The 14,573-nt window shown below is 39.6% G+C and overlaps 1 protein-coding gene across 2 annotated transcripts in view; it reads right to left on the bottom strand.

Moving 5' to 3' along the window:
* Positions 1-259: 259 nt before the first annotated feature.
* Positions 260-14,573, bottom strand: part of GTF2A1L (general transcription factor IIA subunit 1 like) — a 55,520-nt gene continuing 41,206 nt past the window's right edge. For both annotated transcript variants that reach the window (XM_049870550.1, XM_049870549.1), the window contains 3 exons: positions 9,554-9,814; positions 8,720-8,809; positions 260-399 (listed from right to left, as the gene is read on the bottom strand). In XM_049870550.1, the coding sequence (XP_049726507.1) occupies positions 292-399; positions 8,720-8,809; positions 9,554-9,814 (459 nt within the window). In that variant the 3' untranslated portion in view covers positions 260-291. The remainder of the gene's footprint in view (positions 400-8,719; positions 8,810-9,553; positions 9,815-14,573) is intronic.

Raw genomic sequence — 14,573 nt, forward strand, 5'->3', positions numbered from 1 at the left:
TGACAAAGAAATGTGACATCGCTTCATGCCCCATCAAGCCCAGTGCACCTATGCTTTGTAATGCAGAAATAGTGACAGTTAAAACTTAAGAAGTTAAACCAGTAAACAAAAGAAATACACAAACATACATTTGTATCTGCATCTGAATTATAATTTATTCAATTCCATACAGTGAACGAAAAATGTGAGCAGTTCTGTACTGGGCTGTATTTAAAATAAAAGTCAAGTTTCACAACATGCAATATTACAGTCCCACCGATTTACGAGGTTGATATACTGAGCTCAGAAGATTTACCACTCTGCATCACCAACAGCTTTTGCAAATACATAGTCTTTCCCTCCAAAGCACATAACACCATCTTTCAAATAGAATTTCCATTTGTTCTTGTTTCGATGAACCTAGAGGGAGAAAAATAATCTAAATTCATTCATTTTGTAAGTGAAAGGATCATGTATATTTCTCTGCTATATCACATGGGATTATTCTGACCCTAAGTGGGAGTTCCTTAAAAGATCGCCTTAAGATAGCTCATTCATTCACTCGACAAATATCTGAGTTCTGTGTATCTGACTCCGTTTTAGTTTAAATATGTATATTTACACACACACCAAACCAAACCCACTGCGTCAATTCTGACTCATAGCAACCCTATTAAAAAAAAAACCCTATAGGACAGGGTAAAAATGCCCCGTAGAGTTTCCAAGGAGCACCTGGCAGATTTGAACTGCCGACCTTTTGGTTAGCAGCCGTAGCACTTAACCACTAGGCCACTATACACACACACAAATATAAAACAGACAAAAGGGATGCCTTTGAAGAGTCCACACTTTAGTGAGGAGGAGAGAGGCAGAAAATAATAAGTAAATGATATAAAATATTAAAAGATACTAAGTGCTATTTTTAAAAGTAGAGCAGGAAAAGGGGGATCATAAATAGAGAGGTGGAGATGCAATTTTAAATAGGACGGTCAGGGTGAGCCTGACTTCGGAGGTGACATGTGAGCAGAGACTTAAAGTATGTGAGGGATAAAGATAGGCAGATACTGACTCAGCAAGACAGAAGTACAAATGCCCTGAGGAGGAGCATGCCTGGACTGCTCAAGAACAGCAAGGAGTTCAGTATGTCTGCGAAGGGATAAACAGGGAGCATGTAGTTATCATCAGGGATGGAAAAAGGCGCATTTCATGATGAAGAAAAAAGTCACAATAAAGCACTGAGCAAGGTCAGAAAATACAGCTTACAATCTGCTAGATTCTACTGGCTGTTCTTTGGATCCCATAAATCAGCCTAGACAGACAAAATAAGACATGAGAAACTCTACCCACCTTTCAGAGGTAAGAAACCATGAAATCACTGCTACCTCTGGGTAAACCACAAGTGACTATTTAGAAAGCCTTAGAAATATATGCTCTAAAATTGAGGCAAGGGGAAACATTAAACCTAGTCGTTGACTATAAATAGTCAAATGCAGGAAGAGAAGCCCGTGACTGCTACTCAGATTCATTTTGTGAAGCATAAGAAAAAACAAAGGATAAATCCTTGCTTGTGTTTTAAAAAAAAGTTCTAATAGTAGAAAATGTTTACTCTGAGTTTGACTACCAAATTTTCACTATCAGAGGTCCTGAAAAGTTCCTGGAATGCAAATAACAACAGAATCCTGCACTCATCACATGTGGTAAAATCTGGCCAGAATTAGGAGAAATTAGGACAACAACTCATGCTGGTAGCTTTATCAAATGACTATATTTATTCTAGAACTGCAACAATGGTTCAACATTAGGAATTTACTAATATAAAAACCATATTATTAGACCTAAAGAGCCAAATCATATAATCATCAGCAATGATGTTGAAAAAGCATTTGATAAAAACTCATGCATTTTAGATTTTTTTATAAACTCAAGAATCAAAGAGTACACACGCATGCACACACACACCTACATCAGCCACCAATCCAGCAACATGCTTAGCAGGACACAGACAAGAACGCCCACTATCATGCAACTTCTTAACACTCTAGAGGCTCTAGTCAGTAGAGGTACTAGCCAATGCAATTAGGCAAAAGAAAAGAAGTGGAAAAAAAAGAAAGGACAAAACAAATTTGCAGATGCTATGATTATATGTCTGAAAAATCCAAGTTAATGACAAATTAATATGAATTCAATATTGATACAAAATTAATATACAGTAATCAACAGCCTTCATATATACAAGCAACAGAAAATATAGCAGAGGGCCCCATTTACAGCAGTAACAAAGGAGATAAAATAACTAAGACTAAACTTTGAAAAGATGATGCTTTCTCACTCTTTGGTCCACTAGAACCGGTATGTTCTTTGCTCTTCATTATTATTTCAAACCATTCCATTTTCTTCCTCCTTAAAAACATCCACTTTTTGACATCTCTGACCAGCGCCTGATCTCTAAAATCTATATGATTCTGTTAAAACTCAACCACAAGAAGACAAACAACCCAATCAAAAAGTGGGCAAAGGATATAAACACGCACTTCACTAAAGATGATATTCAGGCAGCTAACAGATACATGAGAAAATGCTCTCGATCATTAGCCATTAGAGAAATGCAAATTAAAACTACGATACAATTCCATCTCACTCCAACAAGGCTGGCATTAATCCAAAAACCACAACATAATAAATGTTGGAGAGGCTGCGGAGAGATTGGAACTCTTATATACTGCTGGTGGGAATGTAAAATGGTACAACCACTCTGGAAATCTATCTGGCGTTTTCTGAAAAAGTTAGAAATAGAACTACCATACAACCCAGAAATCCCACTCCTCGGAATATACCCTAGAGAAATAAGAGCCTTTACACAAACAGATATATGCACACCCATGTTTACTGCAGCACTATTTACAATAGCAAAGAGCTGGAAGCAACCAAGGTGTCCATCAACGATGAATGGTTAAATAAATTATGGTATATTCACACAATGGAATACTACGCATCGATAAAGAACAGTGACGAATCTGTGAAGCATTTCATAACATGGAGGAACCTGGAAGGCATTATGCTGAGTGAGAGATGCAAAAGGACAAATATTGTATAGGACCACTATTATAAGATCTTGAGAAATAGTATAAACTGAGAAGAACACATTCTTTTGTGGTTACGAGACAGGGGGAGGGAGGGAGGGTGGGAGAGGGTTATTTACTTATTAGTTAGTAAATAAAGAACTACTTTAGGTGAAGGGAAGGAGTGAAGGGAAGGACAATACTCAATACAGGGAAGGTCAGCTCAACTGGACTGGATCAAAAGCAAAGAAGTTTCCGGGATAAACCGAATGCTTCGAAGGTCAGCGGAGCAAGGGCGGGGATTTGGGGACTATGGCTTAAGGGGACTTCTAAGTCAATTGGCAAAATAAATTCTATTATGAAAACATTCTGCATCCCACTTTGAAGTGTGGCATCTGGGGTTTTAAATGCTAAAAAGTGGCCATCTAAGATGCATCAATTGGTCTCAACCCACCTGGATCAAAAGAGAATGAAGAACATCAAGGTCACATGATAACTATGAGCCCAAGAGACAGAAAGGGCCACATGAACTAGAGACTTACATCATCCTGAGACCCAAAGAACTAGATGGTGCCCGGCCGCAACCAATGACTGCCCTGACAGGGAGCACAACAGAGAACCCCCAAGGGAGCAGGAGAACAGTGGCATGCAGACCCCAAATTCTCATAAAAAGACCAGACTTAATGGTCTGACTGAGACTAGAAGAATCCTGGCAGTCACGGTCCCCAAACCTTCTTTTGGCCCAGGACAGGAACCATTCCCGAAGACAACTCATCAGACAGGGAAGGGACTGGACAATGGGCTGGAGAGAGATGCTGATGAGGAGTGAGCTACTTGTATCAGGTGGACACTTGAGACTGTGTTGGCATCTCCTGTCTGGAGGGGAGATGGGAGGGTAGAGAGGGTTAGAAACTGGCAAAACGGTCACGAAAGGAGAGACTGGAAGGAGGGAATGGGCTGACCCATTAGGGGGAGAGTAAATGGGAGTATGTAGTAAGGTGTATATAAGCTTATATGTGACAGACTGACTTGATTTGTAAACTTTCACTTAAAGCACAATAAAAATTATTTAAAAAAACAAATCCACCTTTGATCCCATGTCTTCAGACTATACAGTCTACTACCCGTCATTGGTGCAAGACCCTGTTCCCCCTCAGTCCTTGAGGATTTTTGTTCCTGGTTCAGTCACTGTCTCCAGTAAAAAAACCCACTGCCATCGAGTCGATCCCGACTCATAGTGCGTTAAATCCTAAAGATTTCAATATGCTCAAAGATGTGCCTTCCAAATACCCTGGCCTCTTAGTTCCCTGACTTATCCACTGATTTTTTTCCTCCGCCCTACCTCAACCATTTATGAGTTATCAATATGGTTATCGATAATTATATCAACGTGACCAACCACTAAACCTCTCCATAATCTCAATTTCAACCACTGCACTATCCAAACCCAACTTCCTATTTTTCCAGCCCATTCCTTCTAAAACCCAACTCTAACATTCCTTTACCCCTGCCAGGACCTGATGCCTTTGGTCCTCTTATCTTTTCCACTATTTCTCCTTCCTCCCTCCCTCAACGGCCTCACTTTCCTCCTTGCCCAGCTTAAATTCTGTATCGATCATTATCATCATTCTGCTGCCCCTCTTTATGTCGTTCTATTTATGCAGCTAAACAAACAGCCCGAGTTAAATCCAACTTTTCTACTTACTCTGTGCTCATATCCATACAGCTGACCATAGATGGAGAAACACATACACACCACGGTACAAATCACAATCGTATTCTAACAATTTCTACCACCTCCACTACTGTAGCTGTTGTCTAAGCCAACGTCCACTCTCGCCTGGATTCATACAATAGCTTCATAACTAGTCTCCCTGATTTCTCCCTTGTCCCCCTACAGTCTAGTATAAACACGGCAGCCGAAGAAATTCTGTTAAAAACATAAACCAGATGTCATTTTTCTCCTTGAAAGTTTTCAACGATTCCCACCCAAAAACTAAAGTCCTCACCATGAACCACAAAGATCCCTCCCTTGCTGCTATGGCCTCCTCACTGTTCCTTGAATACATAGGCTTTCCTCTACCTCAGGGCCTTTATATTGGCTGTTCCCTCTGTTTGAAATGTTTTCTCTCCAAATATCCTCATGCTTCACTCCCTTACCTCCTTCTGATGTTTACCCTACCTTGTTCTTAGGAAGCACTCCTCTACAAGGTAGCCTTGCAACCTACTCCTCCACAACATCATGAAAATATCAAATCCCGTAAATGTAACGTGAGGCCAAAGAAAATACCAAAAGGGTTTTGTTTTGAACAAGACAGACTGATTCTGAGGTTAATATTTAAAAAATAAATTAAAATATCTAGGAAAGCTCTGGAAAAGAACATCAGTGAAGAAGAACTGATCTTACCAGACATCAAAACCTCAATAGTTAAATCAATGTAGTACAGGTCCATGAACAGACAAACCAAAGGAACAAAACAGAAAGTCAAGAAGTAGACCCGAATACACACAGAAATTTAGTATATGATAAAGGAATCGTCTCAATCAGTGGGGACAAAATAAACTTTTCAATAAGTGGCATTACGACAACTGCATAGTCCCTGGGGTGGAGGAGGGGGGAGGAAGGTGGAATCCTATGTCCCATTATACACCAAGATACACAGCAAATGAATGAAGACTCAAGTATAAAACAGAAACCAAAGAAATACAAGAATACCCAACCCAAAACCCGTTAAATGAAGATGCAGCATATGAAAATATTTTCACATTCCACTATAGTGTCCTATTTATAGCACAGAATAAAACCAGTTGCTAATGAGTTGGTAACGATTCACCGGCAATCCCACGTGAATTAGTAGAACCGTGCTCTACAGCGTCTTCAGTGGCTGATTTTTCTAAAGAAATCACCAGGCTTTATTTCTGAGGTACCCCTGGGTGAACTCGAACCTTTCGGCAGCCGAGCGTGTTGCCAGTTTGTACCACTCAGTGACTCCAAAGCACAGGATAATCTATAGTAAAAGGTCTCATTTCACCACTAATCTTCCCTATCAGATCCTTGTTACTTTAATCTTTCTATTAATCTTAGACATTCTCTAGGCCTCTAATAATGTGTCCGCACCCTTTAATTCTCAGTTAACACGTAGACCAGTGGACATCATTTAGTCCTTTTTCACTGCACATCTTAATATTTTCACGTTTTTCCCAAATTAGCCTGTAAATTTTAAAGGTAAATTCTATATGCTAATCAAAGCCAAACAAAATACACTCAGAAAAGACAAAAAGTGCTTCTCAAACTTGAACGTGCATACAAATGACCTGGGGGTCTTGTTAAAAAGTACGTTTTGATCTAGTACTCTGGACGGGGACTCGAAATTCTGCGTCTGTAACAACCTCAAGGGGAATTTACGCGACTGGCCTTCAAAACGACTGAGGAGTAAAGCCCTAAAAAGAGACTGAAAATATTTTCAATTGCTTTGAGTTTGGTTACATTTAATACTCCTTGAAACGAGTCAACCAATGACCAGAGCTGGGAAGCTTTTCTTTGATAAAAATGTACCCCAACAGTGTTCCCCCTTTGACCTTTCAGATATATTCTCTCTGTTATCTATCTTCTGACTTCATCATTCCCTTTTAAAAGCATTTCAATGGTTCCCTATTGCCATGGTTTCCATTAATTTTTTAGTATTGGCCTTAAAATATTCACTAATTAAAGAATATTCTCAGACAACTAGATTTTTAATCACTGTAAATCTAATATCACTCCTTCTATGACCCCACAAGGTTGTTGTAAGGCGGAAAAGACAATGTACGAGAACACTCTGAAAAGCACAAAGAAGTACGTAATTAATCTCCACAAAGCAAGCTATCTCCCACAATGCAACACAATAAAGGACACCATATCCACAATGGTCTAGAAAATTCTTTGAAACTCTATGAAATGCATATATAATGTAGTGCCTTATAACGGTTTTTTCATAGAAAGTAATGTAATATACTGTCAATAAGAAACTAAAGTTAACTTTCAAACTGAGAACTCTCGCTATGCTTTCTTACGGTCACGTTTACCAGCGTCTCCAAGTTGCCTTCTCTAAAAAAACTAGCTGTATAAAATGTTATAGGACAGAAAGTGATCTGATTTTTAGAGAAAAGGATTCATTTTATAGCAATTTAAAGCATTATTATTTGTTTCCCCTAGGTATATTCAAATTATGACTGGGAGAAAAATAAATCAAAGATATAAATATGCCTGACATAAGGCCAAAAACTGGCCAATCCATCCTCTCACAGCTGTAGTATTTTAAAAAAGAAGAAGAAAAAAAAAAAGCAGTCTATTTTTTAGTTGCTAAAGTTAAATTACTGGGAGCCCTGTGGTACAGTGGTTAAAGCCATCAACTGCTAACCGTAAGGTCGGCGGTTTGAAACCACCAGTGAGTGGCTCCACAGGAGAAAGATGTGGCAGTCTACTTCTGTGGAGATTTACAGCCTTGGAAACTCTATGGGGTCGCTAGGAGTCAGAATCAACTCAGTGCAGTAGGTTCAAGTTAAATTGCTACTAACTTAATCTCTGTATCTGATACCTCACAGATACCTTCAGTTGCCCTCGTCCGGCATTCTCTAATGTCCAACTAACGCCGAGTCCCACTAATTCTTCTGTCATGACTTCCAATTCTCCCGTGTTCTCACTACCGTCCTTAGTCTGGGCTCCTGTTACTTCATGTCTGCACCTGCCCGTTTTTCTTAGCATCTGCCGCTTCCAAACCACTACTCACTCAAGTTTTTACACCCAATACCCAATTACAATATATACAGTAACCTGTTCAGAAGACTAACGTCCACCAGATCCAGTGTGGATTTCTCCTACCAGCATTCAGTACGTTCCAATCTGCTCCCTGCCCAGTCCACTCCCCCAGCTTCATCCAAAATCCCTTCCCATCTGACTCATAGCGACCCCATAGGACAGAGCAGAACTGCCCCATAGGATTTCCAAGGCTGTAACCATTAAAGAAGTAGACTGCCACATCTTCTTCCTGTGGAGTGGCTGGTGAGTTCGAACCATGTGCTCTCGGTTAGCAGACTAGTGCTTAACCACTGCACCACCCCCAGGGCTCCTTCCCCAGCTTCACAGTACACCCAAAAAGAAGGCATTCAGGGTAGAACTATCTCTTCACTGCCCCTCAAACCTACCACGCCCACTCATGTCTCTGTCTTTTATCAGTCTATTCCACTCTGAATGCCTACTCTCCTCACTTATCTCTATGCTACAAATCATTCAAGGCCCATTTCAAAGCCCACATCACCCACAGCTCCAACTACAAATGATTTCTTGCATTTCCTAGCCACTTTTAGGACAGTGCCACATATCTTAGCATTTGATTTCCATGCCACTCGTCTTAGCTTTTGATTTACCTGCCATCTTATTGTTACCACTCTATTATTCTGTACAGAAACATCTTGTTTCAATAAGCCTGTCAACTCCTTAAGTTAAGGGCTGTTGCACTTTTGGCATCAAGACCACACAGTGTTAGACCCAAAACACACCCTCAAAACTTACAGAATTAAACGGTTTCAAGGTTAATTTAACTGTGAACTAGAACTTACCCATCATTACTTCCCACCCTTTTGCATACCTTTCTACTATAATACAATTAAGAAACACAAAGTGCAAGAGGTGAATACAGCACCTTGTCATACTGACAGACAATCACGTTATCCGTATCAAACAGGTCTGGCATATCCTGCTCACTGTCATCATCTCCGGAATTTAAAGGGTCCTAAAAAAAAAAAAAAAAAAAATTTTTTTTTTTTTTTTTTTTTAAAGATGAAGATGAAAGACGACCACATTAAGGAATTTCATGGTACCTTGGATTTTCTAAAGAGAGATATATAGAAATAAAAGAGCTTGGAGAGGCACGATAGTATTACACTTAAAAGCATATGTTTTAGAGTCAAACTCAGCTTTGAGACTGAATAGCTGCATGACTGATCTAAGACAAGTTGTTAAAACTTTCCATATCTCAGTTTTCTCCTCTGTAAAATGAGGACAGTAAGAACACGCATAGCACACTGGGAATATTAGATAAGACATGGCAGGCAAGACTCAGCACACTACCTGGCACGTATGTAAGGTCATCATAAATGACAGCTAACACTACTTACGTACTTAATTATCATCTTCCACCCAGGTTTTACCACATTTATTAGCATTAGAGCAGATACTGTATCTACCCTGGCTGTCTTCTTTAAGCCCTGCTTCCACCCCCCAAACATCCCACTGTCTCTAGTTAAGGCCACCAAATACAGAAGCTGATTCCTAAATACATAAAAAAAAAAATTTTTTTTTTTTAAAATACATAACACTGGTTTAAATTACAGTTTAAAAGTTTAAATCCCATAATACAAATAAGACTCACGACAGGGTTAATCTTAATTGTTATTTCTTTTGACACCAAAGTATACTCAAATACAAACATTATAAATTCAGTAAAAAAAGGTCGCATCTCAAAAGCGATCCTCACCTCTTCTACAATGCCTGTTTGAGGGTCTCTGTTACCACTGCTGTTAACAGTAGAGTCTCCATTTGATACACCATCACCTTCTTCCTCAAGTAACTTCAGGTGTGCCGCATCAATCATCCTTAGAAAGTCATTCTCCTCTACGTCTCTTGAACTTCCTATTTCTTCATTGGAAGATGTATCTCCGGCTCCATCTATTTGAATTATTTCATGAATATCGTCATCAGTGGCTGGAGTACTTAAATCCTTCTGAGAGTTAGAATCCTAAAAAGAGAAAGAAATTCAGTAAGGGTTCTTCAAGTTACACAAGCTGTGAAATATATAACACTGAGAAATATAAAAACATTGAATCACACAGAATTTAAAATTACCAAGTATTCTACAAGTGGTCACTTAAAATATATTTCTGCCCTATAAAATGATGCTCCTTCTAATTTTGAATTTTAGAATATCCCTAGCATTCCCAAGTGCTATGGGAATGAAGTATAAATGACATTAAGCCCACTTACAACCAGACCTAGACAACAAATGAGTTCAACGCCATCAAATAATATTTGCCAGTTGTTTTTATATCCCATCTTCAATTTATTTAGCACCTAAATATATACAGTACTGGTTAGTTTCTAAATATTTCTTTTGATATTAAATAATTCAATGAAGTAAAAAGGAGAAGCAGCATATTCAAGGAATAAATAAAATACACAAAAGAAACTTGGTCATCACTTCAGGCTACATAGGTAGCTATTATTTTTATCATTATTTTCATCCAGGACAACCAACAAATGAGCATTTGCTGAGTATTTTACAGGCATTTTCTGATGTAAGCCTAGCAACACTCTAAGAAATAAGGCACTGTGACTTATCAAGGTCCTAAGCCAGAAAGGAATAAAGCGGAAGTCAAAATCAAGGTTGATTTCTAAGACTACACTCCTAACTACCGTGCCACACTGCCTCCCAAGTGGTTTTTCACAGGCAGAATCAAAATCAACAAGATTGTAAGCTGCTTAAGAACAGGGACTTTTAAAAAAAGATTGTATATGCCACAGAATCTACAGCAGTAGTTCTTAACCTTTCTGAGAAGGTCACAGACCCCTTGAAAAGCTGGTGAAAGCTCATATGCTGGTTGTTTTAGAAACACATCCTAGGTTGACACACACATTGTACATGCAACAGGGTACTTTAGCTTCAAGGATGGGGTAGAGAAGTCATGGAAAGACAGCTACTGAGTACTCAAAGGGCCTTCATCATAACAGCCCGAGAAGTTTTGGGAGCCTGGAGGGTAACAGAAGCTAAAGAAGGCCCCCAACAGACCCAAGAAGCTTTACTAAGATCTGAACAGATGCCTTTCTTCATATTCCCCTGAATTTGTGAGGTACAGGTGATAATACAATATGACGTATCTCAATCCATCAACTTAAGATACAACATATTGAACTTGTTTTTTTGAATAGATGACTGTCCTGAGATTCATACTCAAAAGAATATTCTCTACAACGAACCCTCAAAGTGCCCCCAACAAGTAATCCTACACAGAAAAATTCAGATAAATAAAATACATTTTGCATGCAACTATTTTTTACCATACTGGAAACAGATTTCCTTCACAGATGGAATATAAGAAAATTCAGAAGGCAGAGCTAGCATAGCAACCTAGACAGACATCATGCTGTCCCTCTGCAGTAAAGACCCGAAAAACTAAGCAAAACAGATACAAACGTCAATCCTAGAACCGTAAGTGTCAAATGGAAGGATGAAGAACTAGATCAAACACCAAATAGAAGAAGAAACTAAAGGAAAATAGAATGAGGACAAGACACAGAGTAGAGGTCCCCTACCAACTAACAAGGCACAACATCACCATCTTCGAGCATAGCCAGCAACAACCCCAGACAGAGAGTACATATGGGAGGGCAACTTTAGGGAGCTCCCAACAGGAGACAGCACCCAGTAACCAGAGAAACATACCTTACCACCCCTCACCCTTCTGTTTCATACGCCATCCCTACCCCCTTCCGACAGGCCAGGTACTGCCACTGGGCTTAGAGAGCTACCAGGCCACCACCACTCCAGGTCCACCCCACCCCCACCTGCTGGCTCCTGCTGTGACACTCTTCCCCCTTTCTTCCTTCTTTTCTCCCTCCCACCCAGCCCTGTACACCGCCCCCACCCCTTCCTGACAGGTCACACTTCGCCACACAGCTAGAGAGTTACTGGCCTGCTGTCACCTCAGGTCTGCCCCACTCCCAACTGCCATGCAATTTTTCCCCCTTCTTCCTTTTCTTTCTCCTTCCCACCTAGTCCTGTATGCCACCTCCCCTACTTCCCACCACCTCCCAGGTCCAACCACTCCCCGCCGCCAGCTATCCTTTTGTTTTCTCCATTCTCTTTTGTTTTCTTTGTCCCCCCTGCCCTGGCCACCTAGTCCCATACGCCACCCCCCCTCTTGCCAGCCCTCACCATGTGGCTGCGGCTAGAGCATTCCCAACTCAGGCCCGCACTGCCCCTCCCCTTCCATCACTCAACCAGCTCCTGGACAGAGGGAAGCAAGCCTGTATCACTCCCTGTCTAACACTCCCACCTATCTGGTAAGGGGCTGTGAATGCTATCACACCACTGGACCAACAACAGGAGGCAGACGGCGCCTGCCCAGTCAGCCCTCAGCCACCTTGCGAAACCAGTGTCCTGAGAAGCAGGCTTGCCCTGCCTGCTGCTGCCCTGCCCACCTGGACAAGGTAGTGAGAGCTATCATGTCCACAGATGAGCAATCAGCAAAGCACACTTGGCCCACCTGCCCTGACATATCAAAACAAAACAAAGAAGCTGGATGAAATAAACAAATATACAATCAATAAACAAAGAAAACATACTTTAATATCTCAGAGATAGCAGACAATATCAAGACATACAAAAAAGCAGGACCAGATGGCTTCAGTAAGTGACCAAAATAAGGAACAAGATGACCTTCCAATAAAAGAAAAGGTAGTGGAACTACCTGATATGGAATTCAAGAGACTAATATTTAGGCCTCTCCAAGAGACTAGGAGGAGCCCTGGTGGTGCAGTGGTTAAGGACAACAGCTGCTAACCAAAAGGTAGGCAGTTCGAATCACCAGCCACTCCTTGGAAGCTCTACTCTGTCCTATAAGGTCATTATGAGTCAGAATTGACTCGATGGCGACAGGTGCTTTTTTGTTGTTGGTGGTGTTTTTTTGAGAGACTAGGAAAGAGATGAGGAAAAAACAGAAAAAAACAAGGGAAAAATAGACAAGATCATGGAAGACACAGACAAAACCAGCAAAAATCAAGAAAAACACAGAAAAATCAAATAATTCAAGAAAATAATATAAGAACAAAATGTCAAAATAGACAATTAGAAATCATACAAAAACAACAAATAGAAATCCAAATGATAAACAACAAAATTTTAGAAATAGACAACTCAATAGAAGGTTTTAGGAGCAAATCTGAAACCACGAAGACAGAATTAGAGAGACTGAAGACAAATCCATGGACACCACTTTGAAGAGAACTCAGAGAAAAGAATGAAGAAAACCTAAAAAATTATGTGGGACACAATCAAGACCAAAAATCTGCACATGATCAGGGTTCCAGAACAGGGGTAGAAAGGGGACAACACAGAGAATATTGCTAAGCTTTACTGGAAGAACACTCCCCAAATATCATGAAAGACAAAAAAACAATCATCCAAGAAGCTTAATGAATCCCATTTAGGATAGACCCTGAAAGAAAGTCACCAAGACATACCATAATCATAATTCATAAAAACCAAACTTACAAGAAATATTAAAGGGAGTCCTTTAGAGACCAACAACAACAGACATCAACTGGAGCCTAGGACACAGATCAGCGTCAATCAAGGCAAAGAACGCACAATAATAAAACAAAGCTAAAAAACTTAAAACAGGGAATCACAGACATCAATCCGTAAATGACAATTACATCAAAACAATAAAAGGCGGAATAAACGGTGTAGGTGTAGAACTTTCAAATGGAAAAGGAAGTCAAGGTGATACCAATAAAAGACTGGTTCAAATGTAGGAAGTGTAAATTTCAAGGTAAACACAAAGAAAACTAATAAACCTACTCCTCTAAATAAAAAAGAAGAAAAACAAAGTCTCAGTAAACATGAAATCTGTGATAAAAAAAAAAAGAAAATTCACAAACAAAAGAAATTGGCACAAGAAAGTAAGAGCAACAGAAAAAAAGGACCACAAACACACACAAAAAAGGCAGAATAACATGACAGCAATAAGCTCATTCGTACCTATCATAATCACACTGAATGTAAATGGCTTAAATGTGCCTACAAAAAGAGAGTGGGAGGATGGATAAAAAAACATTGCCCGTCAATATGCTGCCCACAAGAGACAGACCTTAGACACAAAGACATAAATATATTAAAAATCAAAGGATGGAAAAAATATATCAAGCAAACAGTAACCAAAAAAGTGCAGGAGTAAATGGACTTTAAGGAAAAATCAACCACAAAAGAACAGGAAGAACATTATATAATGATTAAAGGGACAGTTCCGCTAAAAGACATAACCTTAACAAATATCTACACACTCAGTGACAGGGCTCCAAAATACATAAAACAAACTCTAACACACTGAAAAGAGAAACAGGCAGTTCTACAATAATAGTAGGAGACTTCAACATACCACTCTCAGTAATGGACAGAACACCGAGAAAGAAACTCAACAAAGATACAAAAGACCAAAGGCCAAAATCAACCAACTTGACCTCACAGACATATACAGAACACTCCACCCAAAAGCAGCAAAGTATACATTCTTTTCCAATGCACATGGAAAATTATCCAGAATAGACCACATTTTAGGCCACAAAGCGACTCTCAATAAAATCCAAATCATCTAAATAATAAAAAGCATTTTCTCTGATCACAATGCCATAAAAGTAGAAATCAGTAACAGGAAGAACAAGGATAAAAATCCAATTACATGGAGACTGAATAGCGCCTTGCTTTTAAAAAATGGGGTAAT

The sequence above is a fragment of the Elephas maximus genome, chromosome 26 (assembly GCF_024166365.1).
Source record: "Elephas maximus indicus isolate mEleMax1 chromosome 26, mEleMax1 primary haplotype, whole genome shotgun sequence".
Lineage (NCBI taxonomy): Eukaryota > Metazoa > Chordata > Mammalia > Proboscidea > Elephantidae > Elephas > Elephas maximus.